The sequence below is a fragment of the Cloeon dipterum genome, chromosome 3, assembly GCF_949628265.1.
Source record: "Cloeon dipterum chromosome 3, ieCloDipt1.1, whole genome shotgun sequence".
Classification (NCBI taxonomy): Eukaryota; Metazoa; Arthropoda; class Insecta; order Ephemeroptera; family Baetidae; genus Cloeon; species Cloeon dipterum.
Window position 1 is genome coordinate 7,324,520 of NC_088788.1, and position 27,746 is coordinate 7,352,265.

General features: G+C 37.3%; 1 protein-coding gene and 1 long non-coding RNA gene across 2 annotated transcripts; one reads left to right on the forward strand and one right to left on the reverse strand.

Annotated features, from left to right (window-relative positions):
* Positions 1-12,106: 12,106 nt before the first annotated feature.
* On the forward strand, positions 12,107-15,139 carry LOC135940645 (chymotrypsin-1-like). Its single transcript, XM_065485615.1, has 6 exons — positions 12,107-12,229; positions 13,544-13,697; positions 13,769-13,916; positions 13,968-14,081; positions 14,759-14,905; positions 14,963-15,139. The coding sequence occupies exons 1-6, from the start codon at positions 12,163-12,165 to the stop codon at positions 15,122-15,124; spliced, it is 792 nt and encodes a 263-aa protein (XP_065341687.1). The 5' UTR covers positions 12,107-12,162; the 3' UTR covers positions 15,125-15,139.
* Positions 15,140-16,089: 950 nt separating this feature from the next.
* On the reverse strand, positions 16,090-19,560 carry LOC135940646 (uncharacterized). The gene is made up of 3 exons (XR_010574908.1): positions 19,339-19,560; positions 17,258-19,157; positions 16,090-17,101 (listed from the first exon to the last, which is right to left on the reverse strand). It is a non-coding gene; the product is annotated as an uncharacterized LOC135940646 (long non-coding RNA).
* Between the last annotated feature and the right edge of the window lie 8,186 nt (positions 19,561-27,746).

Below are 27,746 nucleotides of genomic sequence, written 5' to 3' on the forward strand. Positions count from 1 at the left end.
CGCGCACTTAGCTAAATTTTAAAATAAAAAATATGTTTTTCATGCACAGAAAGTCTCGGAAGTCTAATTTTGTATTGTCATTCTAAAATTATTTCATGTGATCAGAGTTCAAAAGCCATTGGTGATCCCCTAAACAAATGCAGCGAGACTGATACTCGTAAAATTATTTCATCTTCCCTCCTTCCTTACAAAACGGCTTTATCAAATAAAAAACCGCATAGATTTTCTAATTGAAATCTACCAAAATTTATTTTCACCATTTTTATGAGATCAACAGAAGCTTTTCTTTCAAAACAAGGTTTACGATTCTTGGGCTGGATTATCCTGGATCGTCATTCTCTTCAAATTCGGAAATTCCTCATTCAATATCCTCCCATTTGGTGCTGGATTATTACTTGCGGAATGCGTGTGCGTGGCGAAATTGATCTGGCGAGCACTACTTTGCGTGAAATTTGGGAAATTCGGCATCTGCCTGCATAATTGCTGAATGTTGTTTCGCTCTTGTTTGCGGCGCTTTCTGCTGCTGCTTGGCATTGCGGGGACTGCAGGTAGTCCAGGCGCAAATCTGCCAGCTTGGTTGAAGTTCATAAAACTAGCCTTCAAAAATTGAATTTAAAAAAAGAATTAAATTAAATTTCGTCTGAAACCAGAAAAACACTTCAAAGAAAATTAATAATTTAATTTACCAAACTGGATGATTGAAATTAGTCTACCATTTTTAGTGTTTTAACTAAACTGAAGGTTTAATTTGATTTTAAATGGTTCATTTTGGTTAAAACTACGATTAATTAGAAGATATTGGTCGCGAAAGATTTTATTTAAGGCAATTGACCAGTTGTACATATAATAAACCCTTAGTGTTTGAAGCTGCCAATAGATGGCGCCACCGTTTACTTTCTCAATAAATTTAGTTTTATGGTACTTCCGCTGCGATTTCAGACTCAATCTAGCTACTGTGCATTCTTCACTTAATGTGCTTTCTTTTGGCGTGCTGAAAACCAAAATCAGTTAAGCCAATCGCAGTAGAATCGTGAAACACTATTTTTTGAATTAAAAAATCTTTTCCAGCGTTTCAACGGCGAATGGCTGGACTGATTTTGGTTTTCAGCACGTCAAAAGAAAATAAATTAAGTGAAGAATGCATAGTAGCAGGATTGAGTCTGAAATCACAGCGGAAGTGCCTTAAAACTAAATTTATAACAAAAGTATACGGTGGCGGCTTTGAACACTTAAGGGTTTATACAACTGGTCAATTTTCAATTTAAACTGGTTTTAAAATTCTTTTTAATGCTTGTGCAAAATTTCACAGGCTATATTTTGGCCCTGAACTGAAAAAAATTAAGGGAGATAATATACTTAAAAATCGAAATTTATAAAAAGGTCGCCTTGTCCTTTGACCTACGACATTTTTGTTAATTTAAAAGTCATGATAGGATGAAAAAGAAGGTTAGGAAGACGAAAATTTCAGGATGATACTTCAACTCAATCACAATTATTGTTCAGTCTTTTATTTCGCGGGTTATAAACTTGGCTTCAAACTTGAATTTTCCCTTCCCTCTTAATAGCACAAGTATTTGAAATAAAATCAAGACACGCCATTAAAATTACACCTAGATCTTCTCGTTAACAAATAAATAATACAGAATATATTTACCTGCACTGGGTTAGCTACATTATTTAAAGGTGCAGGAAATTGTATGCTCCTGGCTCGGTGTACGAGCCTTGGCAATACTTCCCAGACTGGATGGAAATAAGGCATTACAACCTGGCACTGTAACCTATACAATCAGTTTCGAATATCATGATGATCCTATATTATTGTATTCATTTTTAAATTAAACCTGCTTACAATTGGTCTACTTCAGTTGCTTTATCGGCGAGCTCGTCCAGCAGCCGCCACAGGTTTTGTTGCTTCTCAATAATCGCTGCCTGGTGCATCATCGCTGAAAATAATTTGTCATTTTGGTTAGGGAAAGTATTTTATGTATTTAGGGTATTTAGCACAACTGCACTGATTTCAAGTTCAACCCTGCTTCATTCTCGGCGAGCTAAAACGACAGCAACAGTTTCTTACCTTGGATTTTTTTTTTAATATTTCTACCTCAATTGGCTGAATTTATAATCGTTTTCAGCTCTTGGAACAAAATATTTGCAAACGAAGCAAGATTCAGCGGGGTCCAAATTCGTGCGACGCGCGGATATGGCTTTCGTGAAGTATGGTGTGAAAATGCGCGAAAAGAAGCAAGTTTTGGTCAATATTGTGACATAATTTGCATTCCTTGCACTAATTGAGTCTTCGGATCGTTAAAACAAATTTTTGATACTCGTACGGCAATCCAAAGAGGGCTTTTTGTTTCCCACATTCAGACGCCATCTTGGATCTGCGCAGTGCGAACCAATTTTATCGTACATCTGGAACCCGCTGATTTAAATTGAAATTGCAGTTAGCAGAAAGTGTAGTAAATGAACGGCCGGTTTGTGTCTTAAAACAGTACGAACTATTTACAAATAATAGCGATTCAGGATGATTTAACATTTTTCTTTTGCTTTTAATCCAAAAACATGTGTAGCTTATTTTAAAAAATCATACATGGCGTCTTGTGTGGATTTTGTGGCTGCTGTCCAGCTCTCATTATCCGGAACTGTAGGCAGTAAGGGACTGTACAGTCGTTCAGGTCGCAGCGTTTGCTGTGCTGCCTGACTAATTCAGTCATCGTGTCGCAATCTTTGCACGCGCCACTTTTTTCTCGGCCCGAGCAGTTGGCGTGGTTCTGAATAACCGATTTTATGAAGCGGCACTTGGGCACTTCGCAGTCCATCTCCTCGCACTCGAAGCCGTGCAGACACACGTCCAGTCCGCGATAATGCTGCAACTGCTTCATCGTATCGTGGTAATGTAGGTGCTGAATCAAATCAAAGAAATAAAGTAATTTTACGACAGGCAAATTTGGATTTTATCTGATAATTTAGTATATTTACAAACGCTCTATATTATTTTTGATTTTGACGAAATTAAACAATAATCTATTTGAGTTACATTTTTAAATTTTTCGCCGAGGTTTTTTTTTAATAACTGTTCATTTTGGTCCCGCATTTCTCATCTGCAGTACTTTTATTTCCTCCAAAACAAAATTCAGTTTTAGCTGCAGAAATTTTTGAATTAGCGATTGTAGGAAGCGTCCGCCAACACTCGTAAAGAAAAACTAGCAACGAAATTGGAGACCCACCCGCAACTCGCATCTCCTTTTGTGATAGAAATACCTCTTAAAAAATTCAACTAAGCAAAAATTCCACCCATTCTTAATCGAACTATTTCAAGAGTGAAAAACTGCTCGTAAAATACAAATTTCTTGTACATTGTTGAATACTCTTTACTGCCACTCAATCAAGAGGATTTTAATTGCAAATAAGTGCCGTGAAATTTATTTCCTCCCATTAAACTTAAAAATGATTAACATAAAAAAACTTGGGAGCAAGATTTTCATTCAATTATTCTATCAATGTTTCATGACTATATATTTAGTTAAAAAAAATAAGAGAACATTCTTCTGCTGAAAATTATTTTACGATCAAGTTACGTGATGTAAAATATAAAACACATAAAAAATTGGATAAAAATCCGAATATATTCCATTTTTGTTTGTTTGTTTTGACTCAAAACTACTTGATTTGTGCTCATTACTCCATTTCTAAGACGCGCCAGAAAATAATTACTGAATAATCAAATACACACGTCCTATTTTACCTGATGGTGCATAGCGGCGATAGAAATCTAGAGTCCTTCTATAGATTATCCGATCAGTAAGACGTTGCATGCGACGTTTTATTCACCTCACGAGTGAGACACCTGGTTAGGAAAACACCTTCACATCACTCCACCTGGCGGAGGGTTAATCCGTTGACTTTTTGGCGGCCGGGAACTGAGCTGGTTAAATAACTGATTTGTGAGAGAATGCAGTGACGGTCTATTTGAAACCATAAGAGCGTTGAAATAATGTAAATCTTCATCTTAATCTCTTTGTTTTTGTATTCGTTGTGACACTTGCAGCAGGGGTTACTCGAAATAAATGGGGGGGCGCGAGTTAATATGTTAAAAAATGTTTAACACTTTTAGGCCTGACCTACCTCAATGGAGGCGCCAGCCGATTTAAAGGCCGCGACCGCGGAGAGGAACCGTTTCAATGCGAATATTGAAGAGCCACCAGGTCGGCATAAATATATTGAAACTTTTCTTGTTCGTCCAGAACGAATAAAAAAATATCTTACAGGACCCTGCATGGCGTTAAGTGTGATGACCGCTCAGGGGGGAAAGGGGAGGAAATAACTCCATCAAAAGGGTTGCATGAATAATTTCACGCCACATACTCAGCCTAAAAGTCTTGCTCGTAAAACAATTAAGGATATTATCTCCAATGCAAAATTAATTTTGAGTTGGAATCTAATTAGTTTTATTAAATAAATAACGAAAATCTTGTATCAGAGATGATTTTTTCTAATTTAAATTTGAAGACTAAAAGGAATTTAGGTGCTTTTTACTGCGCAATGAATATAATTTCCATTCAATGAATATAGAAGGACGTACGGAACTTTCTTTGATGCTTTTGTCCCTTTCTTTTTGATGCATGACAGTTTAGGACTACTCAGGAGAAGTAACCGAATCCGTTGCATATGTGCCGCAGCCACTCCTGTACAATTTTTTTCACGCCCCTGCAAAATTATCGGCTGGCAGATTAGGCCGAGGAGTGTTAAAACGTTATAGCCAGCATTATTTATAGAGCTTTTAAATAAAAAAATCCATAATGATATGCTGCGGGAAGTGAGAATCGTTTTTTAATGTAAAAATTTAAAGCCATTTCCGTGCAATCATGATTTTCAAATTGGATGTACGATAGTATGCGATTTCTTATTAATTTAATTTAAGGTAGGAAATTTGAGCTCTAATAAAATAAAGAAAATTAATCATTTTTCAGAGCAAAAGATAGTTTTTTTTGCTCCAATATGAATTTTTCTAATTGTAAAGACACACCACGGACCTTTAAAAATTTCCTTTGGTGTAAATTTGACATAACCATCGTTTGGTCTAATTAAAATTTGCATGCGCAACGATTTTCACAAAGTAAAAATCTGAAATTTAAATAAAAATCAAGGTTTTTGGTTAATCTCTAAAATAATCCTTCAGCAAGAAGTGTCCCCGGATGAAAAACAATATTAAAATTTACTTTATTTTACATCAAGGTGTCGAAAGCAATTCTTTTACAGGCGGCTGACAACTATATCACAATTATTGTTTTAACAGCTGAGAATTTACTACTGCGCACTCTGGTCTACAAGTGCAGAGAAATAAGTTGACAAAAAAGGCACACAATCTAGCCTTTTTTAAACAGTGACCAACTAGAGATGCTCTTCATCACATTTTGGAGGAAAAATAACAAAAAATCCACTACGTTTGAGTGCGACATCTTTATTTGTTTGAGAGATTTAGTTTGTTCAGTTTGAGTGACAGAAGTTAAATTTTTATGGCCGCTATCCCCAGTTTTTAACCCGTTTATTCATAAGATGAGAATACACTGACGTTGACATTGCATTTAACTATATTTTTAATCAATTATTTTGCTGCACGCAAAGAAATTAATTTTTCAATTTCAAATCAGTTCACTAAATTAACATTAGTGGTTTATATTCAATATTCAAAGTATAATTAATGCGTTGAAAAGCGAGCATCAAGTGAGTTGGATAAGGTTTAGAGCGAAAATAGGCATGGTTCAGAGCTTCTATACTGTTGGCTCGCTGCCTTGGATCGAGTGTCAGCAGCCTGTCGAGAAGATCGGTCGCGTGTTCATCTTCTAGGACATTTGTGAATATCCCCCTGACTGCGCGTTTCTGGCTACGGGGAAGACCAAGATCGGGTATTAATTTGTGGTACAAATCCAAATTCTCGACACCGGGCCACACTTGTGGCGTGATCAAACCGCACAACCTGCAGATGGCATATAGACGATCCTTGAAGAAGCCTAAGGATGGGTCTTCACCTTCTTTCTACACATAAATTTGAATGAATTGATTTTAATTGATGATTAATTATTTTTAAAGTAGAGAAGAGTCCAAATATTTATTCAAACCCGTCTTTGACGAAGTTTCTGAATGTGAGCGTATATTTGCGAGAACTGCGCGCATGCGTCAGAGCTGGCTGGATGGTACAGGCGGTCTCTCTGCAAGTGCTCAAACCAGCTCTGACGCATGCGCAGTTCTCGCATACACGCTCACATTGTTTAGACGAGAAAAAAGGGTTCACAATCATGTCGCGCTGGACTTTTCGGTCGGCAAAAATATTCACTTTCAAGAATCGATTGGTGTGTTTAGAAACTTCGTCAAAGACGGTCTTTAAGCTTGGAATGAAAGGGGTGGGGATCTTATTTTTTTTAATTAAACCGCGAGGAGATGGGAAAATTATAGCGTTCTAAAATTTTGCCAAATTATTCCGTGAAAGCAAATAACGCAACAAATATTTTTCATCCTCTCAACCACAATTTTGCTCTAAATTAAAGTCTCTGTCTAAATAACCTGATTCAGTGAACTTACTTTAAAAAGTTGCTTCCGAGTCCAAAATTGTGGCATAACACATCCTGCTGCCCACATGTCTATTGCAGCACCGTAAAATCGATCTCCGAGAAAAAGCTCAGGCGGACGGTACATTTCATTCAAATAATTGCTTGAAGGCCTGTTTAAATCTTGCTATTATAGTATCTTCCGAAATTACGGGGACCTTTTTTACCTTGGTTCTGTCGCAATGAAAACTGTCGTCGCCAAACCAAAGTCGGCCAGTTTCAGAATGCCATTTCTGTTAACCAGAAAATTATTGGGCTTGATGTCTCTGTGGATTACCTAGGAAAAAAATCAACCATCTCGCTCGATATTTACAAAAATTAATAGTAGTAGTCTACCTTCTTGGAATGAACATAATGCAGAGCTGTGAATATCTGGTGCAGCGCATGTTTTATCTCCGCCGGCTTAATCTCAAAATCTTTAATTCTCAAAAGTTTTTTAAGTTCGTAATCGCACAACTCGAGAATCAAATTAATGTTGCCTGATCTTTGATTTCCTGCAGGAAAATTCATTTATCAACATTTTAGGATTTCCAACAAAAAGCACTCTACCTGTATGACGGTCGCTGCACACCGCGATTAGTTTCACCACATTTTCATGCCTCATTTTTTTCAAAATTTCACACTCATTAGTGATTGTATGTTGACCCTGTAACAAATACACTTAAAAGTCCTCGCGCTCAACATTTAAACCGAAAAATAATTTAGGAGAAAATGCATTCTATTTTTTGCTCTAGCAAATTAAATTGTGGGTCATGTAAACAGCCGCCACTGCCGCCAGCAGCTGTGAACCTGGCTTTGTAAACTGCGTCAGGGAAAAAATTAAAAAGTGCACCAGGAAAAGATTCACTCTCAAACTTCACGTTTAAAGTATAGTCAGCCACACCGGTGAAAAATAAAATATTGTCCACTTTTCCTAATTCGACCCTCAAGGATCGATCAGGTTTGCTCAGAAATTTCGTCAAAGACGGTCTTTAAATTTGGCGGCTGAGAGACCTTTATGCATGACAGATATATATTTAAAAAATTCAGGGTATGTAAAGCATTTAAAGAATGAATTCCTCCTCATACTCTATCTCTTGTTACCTGTGCGACTTCCTTTTTCATAGCCACGAAAAAATTCGTTTGTTTGTCTCTGGCCTTGTGAACCTCACTAAAATATGAAACACGAATTAATCAATTGCGTTTTAAAATATTGCCAAACTCACGCAAATGATCCAGCTGCGATTAAAGAATGCAATTCATAATTGGTGGACTCAAAATGAGGAATAATTGTTGTAACTTCGTCACCCTCCTCCATTTGGATCGCAGCTGCAGCAGCAAACATCTCTCAGTTAATTTTCCTAACGGGCCGCTTGCCTGCACTCTGATGACTGGTTGGGATTGGGAGTTTTCCCCTCGGCACTCTCACTACCCCCGCACCCCCCTCAGGTGTCACTTCACTCACAACGAAAGGCGTGCCTTGTTTGAAAAATACACAAGATAAAACCTCTTTTAAAGGCCCACTTTGACGAAAATTTTGAGTACACGAATAGATTCCTGAGGGTCGAATTAGGTAAATTTGATATTTTTCTGACCAAAAACTTCAGCGTGACGTGTGCGTAGCACTCACGGAACTTTTTTTGCCGCCAAATAATATGAACCTTTTGTGCGCGAACTACGCATGCGTCAGACCTGGTGGGGCGGCCGGCCAGCGGACGCAGATGGAGAGGGGGAAATAAATGTGCTTCGCATCTTATCAGCAGGCGAGCGGCGAGAGAAAATGATGTGCGTCGGCTGGCCGGCCGCACCACCAGATTTGACGCATGCGTAGTTCGCGCACAAATGGTTCATATTATTTGGCGGCAAAAAAAGTTCCACGAATGCTACGCACGTCACGCTGAACTTTTTGGTCGGAAAAATATCAAATTAACCTAATTCGACCCTCAGGAGTCGATTCGTGTGCTCAAAATTTTCGTCAAAGTGTGGGCCTTTAAAAAGTCAAGAAATTTTAATAACATTTTTGCATGTTAAATGGGAAATGATACTAAAAATTTACTTGTAAAGATGCGGGGCCATATATGAGATAAAATGATTCGAATTTATTAATGAAACATAATAATAGGATTTGATATATGCATTTGATTTTATTTTCTCTATTTTCACAAATATAGAGAATACCCGGGTTGAGATGGTGAATATATTGTTAATTCATGAAGACTACCTATTATATTTGGTCTGCTTATCCCCAACGACCAAATTTGATCTCCGATTTCATGGTGGCTATAGCGTCTCTCGTGAGAGCGTGGTAAATCGGCGATGAGCTGACGCGGCGGAGTTGTCGTGGATCCAAATGGTCGAAATAGACCTCTTCAGACCAAATTTGGTCGTTGGGAATGAGCAGTCCAAATAATAAGTCGTCTTTATATGAATTAACATTTTAAAACTATCTATCTATAATCTGGCGTCATTCTAAAATCAAATATATCATCTACTTCTTATTCTTGGCTTTCTTGTTTTTAGGCAGTAACTTCCCCTGATCAGACGTTGATGTACTTGTCTTATTTCCCGGATCGCTAGTATCCTTATGGCTGAGAGACTCCCCGCTGCTCTCAAACTGATATTTAACCACAACATCCGACACGTTAACTGATGCAGTCGGCTTTTTCTCGAAGAAATAATGCTGAAGAGCAGCATTGCTGTCTATTCGCTGCTCTGGATCGAGAGTCAGCAATTTGTCCATCAAGTCGCACGCGTAGTAGTCCTCGACAAACCGGCTCAAACGTTCGACGACCCTGCGCTGCTTCTTGTCGCGGAGCTGCTGCAGCTGGTTGAACCCTGTCAGAGTCTCAACGGTAGGCCAAACTTCTGGGGTGATAGAACCACACAGCGTGATGATGCGAACTAGTTGCTCTTCCTTACTTTTGCCCTAGTAATATGATGACGGAATTTATTGAAAATATTACAATTTTTCGTGTAACACTATGTTATTTCAGATTGTGGCGTAAGATTTTATTTGACAGCTAAACGACCGTCTTTGACAAAGTTTCTGAGCACACCAATCGATTCTTGAGGGTCGAATTTGGTAAAGTGGATGGGTTTTCCGACCGAAAAGTCCAGCGAACTTTTTTTCCCGCCAAAATAATGTGAGCGTATATGCGAGAACACTGCGCATGCGTCAAAGCTCGTGTGAGCAATCGCAGAGAGACCACCTGTACGAATGACTTTTTTGTCAGATCCAGCCAGCTCTGACGCATGCGCACTTCTCGCATATTTGTTCATATTTTTGGCGGGAAAAACGTTCTACTGGTGCTTAGCACGTCATGCTGCACTTTTTGGTCGGAAAAAATGTCCACTTAACCTAATTCGAACCTCAAGAATCGATTGGTGTGATCAGAAACTTCGTGAAAGATGGTCTTTAAACATTTTTACCGCAATTGACTGACCCTTTCGATTTTTAGGAAGTCAAATAGTTTAAGCTCAGCAGAAGCAGGATTTCAGAAAATCGCTGCGGAAAATTTGAAATCAAACGGTGGTGCCATTTGCTGACGGCTCAAACGCTATTAAGGATTTTTCCTGTATAGGCTTCATACGCTTCAAATTCATCCAAAAATTAACAATCAACACCGCATACCTGTAAAATAGCGCATTTGATCCACATTTCGGCCATAATACATCCCGCTGCCCATAGATCAATTTTTGGACCGTGACTTTCATCTCCGAGCAGGATTTCTGGTGCACAGTAATGCCACCTGCCAATCAAAACAATTTAATGCACACGGATAATGATATAATTAATATCAATACTTCTTATTCTCTTGAGCTGAAACAGACAATGCTCTCGCCAAACCGACGTCTCCCAATTTGATCAATCCTGTATTTGTAATCAAGACGCTCCTAGTCTTCAGGTCTCCGTGGACAATCTACAGTTTTTCAAGGCTCTTTAATGTACCGGAATTTAAACAATTAATTTCCACAGTTACATTTTTTTCATGAATAAATTGCAGCCCCCTGAAAATCTGCTGCACCACACACTTGATATCCTCTATAAGCTCGAAATAATGGAGCATAGAAAAAAGGCTATGGTCACAATACTCCATAACCAAGTAGATGAACGGATTGGAGTTAGAAGCTACGAAAAATAGCCAAAATATTATTTAATTCAATTCAACTAAATGCTACACAAATATACTAACGCGGCAAGTTGTGCATAGCGATCAGGTCCACAATATTTTCATGCTTCATGAGTTTGTGGATATTTTCCAGCTCTTGTTGGTTGACGTTTAAAAACTGCAATAAATTTTGGAAACACATTAAATAATGCCTCTATTTATATCATTTGCTTCCATGACTCTTAAATATGTCAAGGATGTAAAAAATGTCTTACTTTGTGATTCTTCATTGGCACTCTTTTCAGGACTACAAACTTCCCGTACATTTCTTGAGCTTTGTAAACTTTACTAAAATGACAGATATATAATTATAGTTCAATTAAAAAGAGGGATAAAGGTGAATTTACCCAAAAATTCCTTGTCCTATTTCTACACTCTCGGAAAGAAGAGAAGTAGCCATGTTGGCTTTTTTGGCGCGGCTGCGGTTTCTTCCCATTTTGATTTGAAATGACCTGAGAGTCTAACTAACGACTGCTTAACTCGAGAGGATTATGGGAGGTTTTGCAACCAGGCAATATGCTATTCTGCCTCCCTCACGTAGACGTATCAGACAACCTCACCGATACACGGAATTCGGAAATCGGAACGTAGCAAGGAATGCTTGTAATGAGATCAATGCCTCCCGTCAATTCTTGAAAATTATTTTAGATATTCAGCAATTTTTCTAATTGTTGTTCATTAATACCAAAAATAAAAATGATGTGGAATAAATGTCTTATTTATTCATGTCCTCTTCTCTTCATACTAAAATGCAGATTTGTTAATCCAATATTTCTTTGGGCATAGAAATTTATAGCGACTTAAATATGCATTAGAGGTCTCAGCCGCGGCTGGTGGACTGGCTTTTAGCCGAGTTTTTTTGCCCGGTGGCTGGCCATTCTTCCAGCAGGTGGCAATATTTTAAACGTGAAGTTTATTGATAGAGCAAAAGATATTTTTTTTCTCCTGCACTCTTTAATTTTTGATCCATTTTCACCAGCGGCTGGCGCGGCTGGCTGAGACTTTAAAAAAATTAGTTTCTTCAGTAAATAATCAGTTTATTGTAGAAATTAAAACATATTTATAGAAGCCGAGACTATTAGAGCGCAATTAAAAGACGTTAACTTGGAGAAAATTTTCCGGCATTTCAATTATTCGACATGAAATATTTCTTTTTGTTGCTAACCTCCGTTCGTTGTTTTCCGCTTTCGTTGTTGTGCGATTATCTTATCAACTACATATGTATTCAACGCATGCAGCACAATGAAAATGAACGACCTCCTTTGATAACTAACTAACCGCGTGCGCAACAATTAGCAAAGCTAATTGTCTTGAAATAAAGAATTAATTATTTAAGTGCATTAGCCTGGAAGATAAAAACGTTTGCTTTCGCGCTGCTAAATTTGTTTTCCCTCGACGGTTGTGCAGCGATGTGGTCTCTTTTCGTGCTTGGTTTTAGTCTGCAAGTGGCCACCTGTCAAATTTCTACGTCGGCAGGTCAGTATTTTTATTTATTTTGAACCTCTTTTTGCCTTCCCAAGCAGAGGTTTTTAAATGAAATTCCAGACATAAAGCCGCTGATACGGTGCGAGAACTAGCAAGTAGTAGTGTAGCATCCTACCAGCCCGTTGAGAAATTTGAGCAGTTCGAGACATAAATTAAAGAGGAATGATTGTGAATTTCCCCTCCAAATCCTTTCATACACACACAGATTAGGTCCTAAGGATCATGTACAGTTAAAAAAATTAATAGGAAGCACTGTAAATTTGCGAGAAAATCGGCTTCAAACTTAGCATTAAATGGAGAATTCTCAAAGGAATTTTGCAATCGCGATTTTCACTGAAATTCCGCATTTCCCCCAAAAAAGACTCTGGCGGTCAGATAGATCTCGATGAGAGGATTCCAAATCATGTGAGAAAACATAGTGTAGCCCTGAAAATTTCGGAGAAAATTGGCAAAAACGCAGTCTCTGATAGCCATTAAGGTCCGAGATTGACTCTGAAAATCATAGAAATTATTAAATATGTTTTTTTCTGAGATGATTCTTGAATAAATTTGAATAAATTAACTCAATTTTGGGTATTTTGATTTTTCCCAAAAAGTTTTTAAGGTACTCTAACAGCCAGCTGAAATTTTCAGACGATTTTTTTTTTGCGAAAATTTTGCTGAGAGGGAAAAACTGTAAATTTAATCAGCTTTCTGAATTTAGGCAGTTTTTGACGCTACTATCAAATGGTGAATTTTAACTAGGCAAAACACAAACCCTTTTCAAAAATTTGCAATTTTTGAACAAATAATAAACATCTTTCAAGACTCAAAAGTGCTATTTTTGATCTTCTCGCACTATTAGATTTTCATAATTTTTCTCATCCAGAAAGTAATTAATTTCCTTTGCTAAAAAAGGGCGTAACCAGTAAAATTTGAAAAATTGGATTTTGGGGCACTGAAGGACTTGGAAAAAATAGGTCGATTAGGGTTAATTTTACATGAAATATCACTTTTTTAAATAAAAAAATCACTAACATTCCACTTTAACCACCTTTTGCCACCTCTTGACAGTATTAGATCCCCGAAATAATGCTTCCAATTGCGTTGGCACTGCGAAGAATACCTTAAAATGTGACCCAACTAACCGGCTGGTTAAAAATAGAGCACCTACATAACAATAATATTTAAGAATTTCCGCGATTTCCTCATTATTGCTGTATTTGTTTTGATTCTTCAATTTGTTAAACACTTAAACGGCAGCTGCTTCATTTTTTCGGCCCCTTTAAATATTTATTTTAGAGGTGACATTTTAAATTCTTTTAGATTCCAGCGGCCAAGTGCGAGTGGTTAACGGAACTGACGTCCCTGCAGGGAAATATCCGGCACAAGTGTCTCTGCGATATAGAAACTCGCACACGTGCGGGGGCAGCATCATCGGCCACAACCTTGTCCTCACAGCCGCTCACTGCGTCGACGAGTATATTTAATTTTAACAGACAAACCAGTATAAAATATAACTCGAGGCTTAATTTTTAAATTTCTTGCCAGTCGGACGGCACAGTCGCTGAGTGTCCTGGCTGGCACCCTGGATGTTTATGACGAGGCGAAGGAGGGCAAAGTTCACCAGGTCACCGAGGTCATCGTGCACGAAAACTACTCTTCCATGTACATCCGCCATGATATTGCACTTTTGAAAGTACGCCGATGAAAAAAAAACTAGAAAATCTTTTATATATTTTTCTAACAGATTAGTCCATCCTTTGAATTCGGCGATTTGATTGACTCAATTTCCTTGCCGGTTCCCTACCAACAAACCATGGCGGCTGAGCCGGCCACCGTGGTTGGCTGGGGATATGATAAGGTAAAAATTCAACCAAAAAATGTACATTAAATCATAAAAAATCTTTAATTTGATGCTTAGCACAATTTTCCGTTCTTTTTTTCTGATAAAAAAGCAAAAAATGTTTTTTCCAAACAGATAAGCTATTTTATATTTTTTTTTCTAAACTCTAAAACGATAAAAATTACTGAAAAGCTCAGAGGAAAAATTAATAAATTTCGAGCTGACTACAAAACAGATATAAACGTCTCGATTAGGCTATTCTATAATTTGCAATAGGTTTAATTTAAAATTACACTTTTTTATTTAAATTTCTTAATCTCTCTATATTTGCAACATTAAAAAAGTTCTAATTGTAGTAAAAAAGTGACACCTGAGAACACGCCATTACTCAACTTTGATTAATTCAATTATTGATTGAAATATAAATATATATTTTTGCAAAATAAAAAACAACGAGTTAAAATTATCCTTTTTATGCAATTCAAGCTCAATATATGTTATTTTTACTTCTTTCTTATACTTATAAAGCTTACATCTTAATTTCTGAACATTTTACTAATTTTTAGTGGGTTTTAGTTTTTTTACAAGCTATTAAAAAACCAATGTTGTAGAATAAGGCGGTTATTTATCAAATATTCCGTAAAAAACCTTTACTATCTTTTTATCATCCCTTAATTCCAACCCTATGACATCAGTCTGGAGGGTCGGTAATGCGGCGGCTGCAGGAGGCCGAGCTGTTGGTGTACTCGGACGAGGAGTGTTTCGACATTCACGGCTCCAACATGGTCTACCCGAACAACATTTGCGCCGGCGTGCCTGGCGGGGGAAGAGGACAGTGCAGCGTAATTATTGCGGATTGATTCTGCGCGTTGCTCTTTTAAGAATATATAATTTTTCAGGGGGATTCTGGCGGTCCGTTGGTCGTTGATGGACAGCTGGTTGGCATCGTGTCTTGGTCTCGAAAGCCGTGCGCCGTTCCTCCCTTTCCAGGCGTGTTCACTCAAGTCTCGCCTTACATCAAGTGGATTCAATCCCAAATAAATATATATAGCAATAAATAAAGTGGAAACGAAAATAATTTTTAATCTTTAAATTGTAAAATTTGTTTTGGATTTATTTTTAAATCTATATGCATTGAATATCAAGGAAGTTTGTTCAACTTTTTTTATAATGTATTTTTCATTTAGAAAAATTATTTAGCCCTTGTCTCATATCATAAATAAATTTTATTTAAAAAAACTAAACTTTTCTAGAATGTTTGAAAAATGCAATCAGTCGAGGTTGTTTTCATGTTGAATATAATTAAAACCAGGCTTCATCCTCGTTGTCAATAAAAGAGAAATGGTTTGTTCAGCTCTTGTTAGCTAGCAGTATGCAACCGGTTGAGCAGATATGGAAAGCAGATTGCCTCTAATTTCTTATCTGCCTTGTAAAATTCACCATTTTTGTTCAGGTGACAATGAGTTATTCGATGAAATGTAAAAATATATAATTATGCATCGTAGGCAATTCCAGGGTAGGCATTGTTTATTAACTGTGATAATAATTGTTATTTTCCACTCGCATTATAATGACTTTCCTGTGAAATTTTATCTCCAATATTGTGGTTATTTATTATGTAATCTTTTCGGTCTTTGTTATGGATGAAACACGCTAGTACAAAGGACATGAAGCTTTTTCCATTTCACTTGGCTCGAACCATGAACCCCACATCATTAACCAAAGCAGCCTCATATAGTTGTACGCCATTGGTGTTCAATAAAAAATATTCTATTCTATAAGGTTCTGTTCTGCGTGAACGTTCCACTTGTTCCAATGTGTATGTGTGTGCATGATACTGAGGCCGAAGGCAGTGAAAATTGAGACAAACCATGAAACCATTACAATTATATCTATTACAATGAGAGCTCCAAAACATGAAATATTACAAAATAAATAGTACTTATTGTGCGTTGACGCACAAAATGTGTAAAATAATATGTATTATACTAATTTAGAAATTGCAGGAATTGAAACGACACGAAAATTGACTTTCATCCTGTTTATTCACGAAAATACAAAAGTCATTTTTCTAACACTTCTTTTAAAGAGGAATGATACTGGAAAAGCCTGGAAAATGCTTGTTGCCAATGCATAAACTCATCCCTTAGGATTCAGTTAAAGCCTAAATTGACCTAAGGAGCGCTGTAAATTTTTGAGAAAATTGGCTGGAAAGTTAGCGTGCTTTTCAAATGGCAATGGCTGTTTCCTTACTTGAAATCCGATTTAATTTCAAAACCAAGAGTTTCCCCAATAAGTGGCATACACCGTAAATCTCGACGAGAGGAATCGAAATATGCCAAGAAAAAAGAAAATATGTTCGAGCACTGTAAATTTTGGAGAAAATTGGCAAAATTTGAATTTTTATTGTAGGAATGTCATTTTTTTATTATTGCAAATTTTTGAACAAATTGTTTATCGGTCAATTGTTTAAGGCATCCAACAATTTAAATAGTTTTCAATTGTTGCCCAGTATCATTCCACTTTAATAACCTGATTGTCAAGGTGGTCTAGGTGAATTTCATGAAGACGTGTTTTTGGCCTACAGCAAAAATCGCTAGCAAGATTAATAAACCAAAAAAAACTAAATTTTTTGCCGATTTTTTCGCACCAATCAAACCCAAATATGTTCGGAGCCGATGGGACCTAAATCGGCAAAAAAAATCTAGTTTTTTTGGTTTATTAATCTTGCTAGTGATTACGGCCAAAAACACGTCTATATGCGCTCTGTTAACTTCTCAAATATTGATTCACATATACTTATATCAAATTATATCAAATAAATTACATATATCAATAAATTTGTTTTAGAATGCCCGCATAGTGATCAATAAAATTTTGATGAAAAAAAACGTCTATTGATTTGGTTCTTCAGCATCAGGGTTGAATGGTCTTGCTGACGTTGGTAAGAGTACTATTTTATTAATAGTGGATGGCTTTTCTTCGAACGGGCTGGTGGTAGTCCTGATGATCGCAACTTTGTTCTTCATTTTTGCAAACTGAAATGCGTTATAATTTATTGTTAAATTGATCAAACTTATAACGTCCATAGGTCGTGGTAAAAATGCGCATCGTTTAACAAACACCCCAATCTTTCATTGTCGAATTGATTGGAATGGAAAGGGAGCATAGAATTAAAATTAATTAATACTCACCTATATAGACGGGACATATAAAAGTTTTCTGCTTTTCTGTCTGCTTATATAAAGGTGAATTCAAGATCGCACTGCATGTTGTTGTGCTGCCAGCGCAGGGTTGATTTGGACATCATTTATCATTCTCGTGCGTCCTCATCATCTCTTACCGACGTAAGGAGCTGAAAGGTAGAAAGCAAACCAGAGCAAACATTGATTAAAAACCTAATTATTATGAAAACATTCCTTAAATGGATTTAGGAAATTTTCTAATGCTTTTACTGCCTAGATAATAATGGAAATTTGAAAAAAAAAACGGAAAGAGACGAAAAATATACACTATAGAATTAATTGAAGCTTTAATTGCAAGAGCCGAAAAACGTGATGTTTTTGCGTAACCTGAGGCAATATATGACCTCATTTTTTGGTGCCACAGCAGAGAAGCCTGATAAGGCCAGGATGATGCCTTATCCGACGCTCTCTCTCTCTCTCTCTCTCTCTCTCTCTCTCTCTCTCTCTCTCTCTCTCTCTGACATTAAATAGCTAGTAATAGATCCCAGAAATGCTCAAATATCTTCCCATTGCTAGCTTTAACACTCCTTACAATGCGTGCCAATAACGGGCTGGTTATTTGACATTTGAAATTATCGAAATTATATCAAGCCAGTAGATACATCTATAGATTATATATAAACTTATATTAAAAAAGTACGAACTGTGCGTGCCACAAACTATCAGCACAGAGAGGAAAATCGAACATTGTTTTCATATTGTTTGATGACGTTTTCTTTTATCACATTGCTTATCTTTATAGCAATAAATTTAAAGCGTATACGCGTACCCGGTTAATCTCGATCATTTCTTTTCCCAACAAAAAATATGCTCTTATTTTTTCGCAAGGTCAGCTCAACGTTATATATATGCTTACAATTAGCAACTTGCGTCATTTCATTCCGAATACTCAAGTTGAATAGATTAACACAGATAATAATACTTGACTTCCTCCAATATGAGCCCCCATTTTTGATATTATCTAGAGTATACACATACTTGTACATTCAGAAAGTACGAACTGTGTGACGCACAAAATATCGCAGAGAGAGTGGACAATGGAACATATGCATATTATTTGATTGGCGTTTACTTTCATCAATGATTCCTTTGTATTTTAAAGTTAAGATAAGACTTGGCATTGTCATACGTGCGCAATTAATCTCGATCAATAAAAAAGTGCCCTCATTTTCGCAAGGAATGATTACTATATGCTCAGCAACTGCGTTATTTCATTCCAAAATGCAAAAGTTACTCAAGTTGAATAGATCAACAGCAAGGCACATTTTTGGTACTCGGAATTCTCGCGAGTTGTTCGCTGTCATGAGGTTGTTTAAAGAGAGATTTAATTTTCCACAAGAGTCCAAGTTTTTTCTTCAATACAAAATGTGAACCTGTGTGTGCGTATCTTTCTTTGTTTCAGAGTATTTTTAGAATTGCTGAAAATTGAAGAAAATAAGATAAAAAATTTAGTAACAAAATCTGTATCTTTTGTTGAATGTGAATATTGGAATTGAAATCTAGTTTAATATATAGAAATAAATATACTTTAGCAATAAGAAAGTTTCATAAATACAACAGAAAAAAGTATATAATATAGCGGCCCTTACACATAATTCCAACTGAAGGTGGTATAATTAAAAAATGAACCGCAGTCTTTTAAAACCCGAAAACATATACTTACAGATTTCAAGTCTTAGTAGAGCAACAGTTTATAAAGGACGTATAGGCTAAACGCTATTTCCGGCAAAATTAATATGGAAAAAATTCATCGTTTTAATTTATGCCTTTATATATACTTACATACGATGACTTTTTCGACTAGGAATGTCCGAATTCATACTTCCATGAATGAATCCTCGATTTTGACCTTCAATCAGAAAACAAATATTATGTTGACAGGGATGTTTGCCATGATATATGCATGTAATATATGTGAACTCTATGGCGTTTAAAGTTTAGAAAAAGCTTGGCCGACATATATATCACACATGAGGTTGAAGTAAAATACATTATCGGAAAAAAACCAGAAAGGAAAAAATAATACTTACGATGTAGGGTGCGAAGTGCCGCTAATGAAACTCGATGAATAAGGCGAAGTTAGTTTTAACCAAGAGGCTAAATATCAACAAAAATTGAGAACGCATTGTTTTGGTCTCCCCGCAATAATTTTTTTCTCTGAGCTGCTAAAACAATGCTTATGATTATTTAAACTCATCACTGCTACAATTTCTCTAGAAGTTGAATAATCTTTGTGACTGCCTGGGAGCGTAGCCAACGTGCGTTTGTCGCAGATATCCTGTCGCTTAATTTGAGTTCGTCTCAATTTTGTGATAACAATCTTGATAACATTTGATGAATCATCATTGATTGTATATAGTTTTGTGTGTTAGTTAGTTTTAGTTTTAGAAATAATTTTTTTGCTGTACAAAATTTGAATTAAAATACGCGAGAAATTTTAAAATTGCTTATTATTAAAATGCTTTTGTTCTATGTGCGTACGAATTTGGGTAATAGCTATTTATATTTGAAATGAAATTACCACCTCGGAATACTATTAGTGCCTTAATATTCCGACCCCTTAACTTTCTGCTCGCAGACCTGGAGCGGCTAAAAGCAGAGCTCGCTGCTGCGGCGGCATCTCTCTTGTTCGTCGGTCGTCGCGGCGGCTGCCCCTCACGTCCGTCCTTCTCTTTTATTTAATTATTGCTATATGTCATAAATTCCCTCAGCGGCCAGAAGGGACAAACAAGATCTAATGTAAAAAGGTTTGCCACAACTTATTGATGAATCCAGGAGCCAATCTTAATTATTCAATAACCAGGATATGCGCCGTGGTAATATTCCTTTTAATAATTTAATTTGTTTTAAGCGCCAAAAAAGGCTATTCCTCAGTGAGCCTTTAATATTCAGATTACTTTATCTTTGATTTAATTATATATGTTGCTGGTCAAGAAGAAGTTTATTTATTATTTTTTTTTTGACATGTACATTTTTGTATGGTGAGAATAAATAAGGAGGACAAAATAGTGAAACAGCGTGTGTTGAGCTTTAGAAACTGAGTTGGTTTTGGTTTATTATGCTCGAAGCGACTCTAACATAGAGAAAAAGGCTTTCGATCGCGAAATTGGCCGTAAATTAGTTAGCGAAGGCGAGACTTTGAAATTAAAAGGAAAATTCTTCCTGTGACTGGCAGGCAGAAGACGCGCAGGAGTGATGATGCTCATGGGGGTGGAAAAATACATTTTGGGACGTGGAAGACACAAAGGCAGTTTAACAGTGCTCGCCGGATGATAAAGGATAAAAGGAGAAAAGCCAATTTTATACATAAAACAGCGGCTCTTTGGTAGCGGCCGGCGGTCACGCGTTAGGGCAGAGAATTGTCAATACGGTTCATCTTCACCCGGAGGCCCGTAGGGGATAAACTCAGTACTTCCATTTTTATTCTTGGCGATGATTTCATTCAGGATCTCACATAAACTAAGAATCCGTTCGTTGAGCTTATTGTATTCCCTAAACGTCCAGCGATAGGCGTTAAGAGGGACGTCCATTTTTTTATTCGTTTTCAGCCAACCAGTAATTCCCTGATAGAAAACTTCCTGATTCCAATGAAGAAGAGCGTCCAGCAGGAAGGTATCGGGGGTCTGCATATTATCCTCAGCAGGGCCGTCGGTCGGCGTCACTGCCCCTTCAGGCGGTTTCTCCGTGACGCGGGGGATGGCGGGAATCATGTCTAACGCACTTTCCTGAGCGACAGGTTTGGCCATGCACTGAAATCAAACACAATCAATAATTAGTTGTATTCTAATGTTTTTTTTTCAAGTTTTGAAAAAATAGGCTAATTTATAAAAGTTATTTACTTGACTTCGTGGACAACTATTTAATTTTCTTTGTGAAAAAAGGTTTAGATCCATTTTAACTCTTTTATAAAAGTCGTCTTTTACTGTCGAAAATGTTTTTCGCATCGATTTTAAGGCTCAAAATTTGATATTGATTTTATTCAGTTTTTATTAGTTTAGGCGCATTTTTTAAAGTCAGCAGCTCATTGTTAAAACCCGTTATGCTCAAAGAAGTAGGCCTGTGTTTTGTTTATTATAATTTTTTAAAAGAATTAAAAATACATTTTGTTAAACATCATTTACAATACCATTGACCAAAAAAAGATATAATTAAATTATTTTAAATACCTGGGAAAGGCTGGTGAGGAGGAAGATGGCGATCGTAGCGCGCATGTTGAATCGTTTGTAGGAAACTAGTTGCAATAAAGCTGCACTTGCACTTCACCTCCGACTCGTCTCGGCTTCCAAAGCTCAATAACCTTTTTCCTATTTTCATCCCTTATTTATGCTTTTTCTCCTCCTACCCACGCCACCACGCTAAAAACGCTTCCTTTTACAATCAACAATATGTTTTTACCCTGAAGAGGGCACATGTGTGCATCCCGCTTTGTCTTTCGCCGAAGTAAAAATAACGAATTCCCAAGACGCTTGGTTTTTACAATTGGTTGACAATAAATTTGAACACCCAAAATGCTTGGTCTTTACAATTTGTCGACAATAGATTTAAAGTCGCCTGCCACCCTCGAAGTCACGCGCACAATTTCTTTTATCTTTCGTTTATTGTGCTGCGCTGGACTTGCTCCACATGTGGCTCGATTCCTCCTCGTTCTCACGCCGCTCTGTAGTGCTCGCAAACACATTTTCGACTTGACCTTTGCTGCGTACATTTCTTCACCTAAGTAATTTCCCAGCAATATTAGAATTAAAACTGGTCTCTCTGATCTCGCAGCATAAATATTAATTTTATTCAACATAAAATAACAGCCAGTACTCAATATTCCCCTTTCATCTGTATTTCCTAAATTAAAACTAGTTGTTTGATGAGTGCAGACTAATCTTGCTTTAAAGACGATTCTTTTCTCCACAGGTAAAAAACTGTGCCGCGGAAAACAAAGGGTGCCGAAGCTGAAATAAATTGTATATACGGTGGTTAAAATCTCAACTGCTCAACAAATGAAAATCATGAATTGTTTTACCAGGAGAAAATGTTAATGCACAGCAAGAGAAAATTATTGACAAAACCACTTCATTTTTGAAAAATTTTACTGAATCCTGATTTGATATCTGCTCAAAATGTATCTAATCTAAAAATAAAACATGAAATTCAAATTATTAAATTATAATTTTATTCAAACGCTCATTTGAAACTAATTTTAAGATGAAATGCAAGCATTAAAAGGAAAAATAACTTTACTATCACAAGACGTTTTAATTAATTTCTCCAATAACAGATCAAACTAAATTTATTTTTAAGCTCATATAATGATATCATTTTCCGACCTGGAATGACTACACTGACGTCCTGACGCGCTTTAAGCAGAGCTCGCTCTCTCTTTGTTCGTCGTCGCGGCGGCGGCTGTTCCTCACGTTCGTCCGTCTCTCTTATTTAATTTTTGCTACTTCTCATAAATTCCCTCAGCGGCCAGAAGGGCCCAAACAAGATCTATTATACAAAGCTTTCCCACAACCAGTTGATAAATCCCGGAGCCAATCTTACTTATTCAACGTCGAGAGCCACGCGAGGCCGCAAGCCGAGAATAATCAGGATTATGCCGCGGCAATGTTACTTTAAATAATTCAACTGGTTTAAAGTGCCAAAAATGGTTACTCCTCAGCGAGCCTTTAATATTCAGATTACGTTATCTTTGATTTAATTACATATCATGAAGGAGGACAAAATTAGTGAAACAACGTGTATTTAGAAATTGAGTTTTGGGTTTGGTTTATTTTGCTCGAAGTGACTCTAACAGAGAAAAAGACTTTCCGTCGAGAAATTGGCCGTTACTTACGTTGAGAAGTTTAAGGAAAAAAAAGGAAAGCCATGTTTATAAATAAAACAGTAGTTCTTCGTTAGCGGCGAGCGGCCGCGCGTTGAGGCAGATCGGGCAGAGGATTATAATTCCTAATATTCAGCCCGACTGTGTTCGCGGTCCAACTCTTTCTTTGTCTTGTATTCCTCTTCGGTCATTCTATGCTGGTAATTTATTAAACGATGAATCCGATTTGACAGCTTCGCGTAATCCCTGAATGTCCAGCGGAAGGCGTTAAGAGGGACGTTTAAATCGGGAGCCGAAATCATCAAAGCTCTCATTTCCTCAGCTGCAACTTCCCGAGCCAATTTATGAAGAGCTCTAATCAGGAATTCATGGGGGGTCGGCGAATCCTCAGGAGGAGCGAAGGTCGGTTTCTCCGTGACGCGGGGGACTTGCCACATTGCTGACGCACTCTCCTGAGCGACAGGATAGACAATGCACTGAAATCAAACACGATCAACAGTTAGTTTTTCAGGTTTTGAAAATTAAATAGGCTAATTTATAAAAGTTATTTATTTGACTTTGTGGACAATAATTTAATTTTCTTTGTGAAAAAAGGTTTAGATCCATTTTAAATCTTCGAAAAGTCGTCTTTTACTGTCAAAACCATTTTCACATGGATTTTAGTTCAAAATTTGATATTGATTTTATTGAATTTTAAGTTTTTAGTAGTTTAAGCGCTTTAAGTATTTTTTTTAAAGTCAGCAGCTTATTGATAAAACCTGCTATGCTCAAAGAAGTAGGCCTGTTTTGTTTATTACGATTTTTTAGATTAATTAAAAATAAATAACGCAAAAATATTGGTTTCCGTTATTTTGTACAATTTGCTGCTCACGGAAATAACAAATATTTTAAAAATATTGATAAAAACGTTAGGATTTTCGCTAAATTTTCGCTTAAATCGGCTCGAAAGCAAAATATTTAAAATCTTTTTAATACCTGGGCAAGGCTGATGAGGGGGAGGATGGCGATCGTAGCGCGCATGTTGATTCGTGTCCAGGAAACTAGTTGCAATAAAGCTGCACTTGCACTTCACCTCCGACTCGTCTCGGCTCCCAAAGCTCAATAACCTTTTTCCTATTTTCATCCCTTATTTATACTTTTCTTCTCCTACACACCGCCACGTCATAAACGATTCCTTTTACAATCTACAATATGTTTTTGCCCTGAAGGGGGTACACGTGTGCCTCCCGCTTTCTCATTTCCTCAAACAAAAATTACGAACACCCAAAAGACGTTTTTATAATTTGTTGACAATAAATTTAAAGTCGCCTGCCACCCTCGATGTCACGTGCACAATTTCATTTATCTCTCGCCTGTTGTGCTGCGCTGGACTTGCTCCACATGTGGCTCGATTCCTCCTCGTTCTCACGCCGCTCGCTCTGTAGTGCTCGCAAACACATTTTCGACTTGACCTTTGCTGCGTACATTTCTTCACCTAAATAATTTCCTAGCAATATCAGAATTAGAATTGGTCTCTCTGATCTCGCAGCATAAATATTAATTTTATTCAACATAAAGTTAACAGCCAGTACTCAATATTCCCCTTTCATCTGTATTTCCTAAATTAAAACTAGATGTTTGATCAGTGCTGACTAATCTTGCTTTAAAGACGATTCTTTTCTCCACAGGTGAAAAACTGTGCCGCGGAAAACGAAGAGTGCCGAAGCTGAAATAAATTGTATATACGGTTGTTAAAATCTAACTGCTGAAATACAAAAATGAAAATGATGAATTTTTTGCCATGAGAAAATGTGAATGCACAGCAAGAGAAAATTATTGACAAAACCACTTCATTTTTGAAAAATTTTACTGAATCCTGATTTGATTTCTGCTCAAATTGTTTAATCGCAAAATAAAAATTAAACAGCCCGTTGGCTCGCATTGTTAAGGCACTCTCAGGAGTGTCAAAGCAATGAGAGGTATTTGAGCAGTTCGGAGATCTAATACTGGCTATCCAATGTCAGAGATGGCAAAAAGTGGTTTGTTTAGTGACTCGAATTGCTCAAATTGCTCAACGGGCTGGGAAGCGCACCGGCGCCGACTCGCTACTTGCTGGTTTGCATCTTTCCAGCATGCGTGATTTGGCTTCATGGGACAAATGTCTAGCGTTTAAATGCAGTCCTCGGTGCGGAGGCAAGAGGTCCTTGAGTGGGCTGGGTCCCTGAAATGTGTGGCCTGGTGCGCCCATGTTATCCGTTCGCGGTGTTATTGGGACCCGGGTTTCAGCATTCGTGCTAGTGCAGTGCGCGCCCTTCCCGGTCCCCGCGGACAGGAATAAAAAGAGCAAAAAAAATTCAAATTAATATTAAATCTTTATTCACACGCTCATTTGAAACTAATTTTAAGATGAAATGCAAGCATTAAAAGGAAAAATAACTTTACTATCACAAGACGTTTTAATTAATTTCTCCAATAACAGATCAAACTAAATTTATTGTTAAGCTTATATAATGATATCATTTTCCGACCTGGAATGACTACACTGACGTCCTGACGCGCTTTAAGCAGAGCTCGCTCTCTCTTGTTTGTCGTTGCGGCGTCGCAGCGGCTGCTCCTCACGTTCGTCCGTCTCTTTTATTTAATTTTTGCTACTTCTCATAAATTCCCTCAGCCCAGAAGGGCCCAAACAGGATCTAATATACAAAGGTTTCCCACAACCAGTTGATAAATCCCGGAGCCAATCTTAACTATTCAAAGTCGAGAGCCACGCGAGGCCGCAAGCCGAGAATAATCAGGATTATGCCGCGGCAATGTTACTTTAAATAATTCAACTGGTTTAAAGTGCCAAAAATTGTTACTCCTCAGCGAGCCTTTAATATTCAGATTACTTTATCTTTGATTTAATTACATATCACGAAGGAGGACAAAAATAGTGAAACAACGTGTATTTAGGAATTGAGTTTTGGGTTTGGTTTATTTTGCTCGAAGTGACTCTAACAGAGAAAAAGACTTTCCGTCGCGAAATTGGCCGTTACTTACGTTGAGAAGATTAAGGAAAAAAAGCAAAGCCATATTTAAACATAAAACAGTGGTTCTTCGTTAGCGGTCGCGCGTTGAGGCAGATCGGGCAGAGGATTATAATTCCTAATATTCAGCCCGACTGTGTTCGCGGTCCAACTCTTTCTTTGTCTTGTATTCCGCCTCTTCGATCATTCTATACTGGTAATATATTAAACGTTCAATACTTTTTGACAGATTCGCGTAATCCCTGGATGTCCAGCGGAATGCGTTAAGAGGGGCGTTTAAATCGGGATCCGAAATCATCAAAGCTCTTAATTCCTCGGTTGAAACGTCCCGAGCCAAATAATGAAGAGATCTCAGCAGGAATTCATCCGTGGTCAGCGAATTTACAGAAGGAGCGTCGGTCACTGCCCCATCAGTCGGTTTCTCCGTGACGCGGGGGACGCCGGGATACTCGTCAAACCTCCTCTCCTGAGCGAAAGGATGGGCCATGCACTGAAATCAAACACGATCAACAATTAGTTTTTCAGGTTTTGAAAATGAAATAGGCTAATTTATAAATTTGTTTACTTGACTTCAGGGGCAATTATTTAATTTTCTTTGTGAAAAAAGGTTTAGATCCATTTTAACTCTTCTAAAAGTCATCTTTTACTGTCAAAACCATTTTCACGTGGATTTTATAGTTCAAAATTTGATATTGATTTTATTGAATTTTAAGTGTTTAGTAGTTTAAGCGCTTTAAGTATTTTTTTTAAAGTCAGCAGCTTATTGATAAAACCTGCTATGCTCAAAGAAATAGGCCTGTTTTGTTTATTACAATTTTTTAGATTAATTAAAAATAAATAACGCAAAAATATTGGTTTCCGTTATTTCGTACAATTCGCTGCTCAAGGAAATTACAAATATTTTAAAAATCTTGATAAAAACGTTAGGATTTTCGCTAAATTTTCGCTTAAATTGGCTCGAAGGCAAAATAAATGAAATCTTTTTAATACCTGGGCAAGGCCGATGAGGAGTAGGATGGCGATCGTAGCGCGCATGTTGATTCGTGTCCAGGAATCTAGTTGCAATAAAGCTGCACTTGCACTTCACCTTCGACTCGTCTCGGCTTCCAAAGCTTAATAACCTTTTTCCTATTTTCATCCCTTATTTATGCTTTTTCTCTTCCTACCCACGCCACTACGTCATAAAAGCCTCCTTTTACAATCTACAATATGTTTTTGGCCCTGAAGAGAACACGTGTGCCTCCCGCTTTCTCATTTCTTCAAGCAAAAATTACGAACACCCAAAAGACGCTTGGTTTTTACAATTGGTTGACAGTAAATTTGAACATCCAAGACGCTTGGTCCTCACAATTTGTCGACAATAGATTTAAAGTCGCCTGCCACCCTCGATGTCACGTGCACAATTTCATTTATCTCTCGCCTGTTGTGCGGCGCTGGACTTGCTCCACATGCGGCTCGATTGATCCTCGTTTTCACGCCGCTCTTTAGTGCTCGCAAACACATTTTTGACTTGACCTTTGCTGCGTACATTTCTTTCCCTAAGTAATTTCCTTGCCATATTAGAATTAGAAGTGGTCTCTCATAATTTTACTCAACATAAAGTTAACAGCTTTAGTAC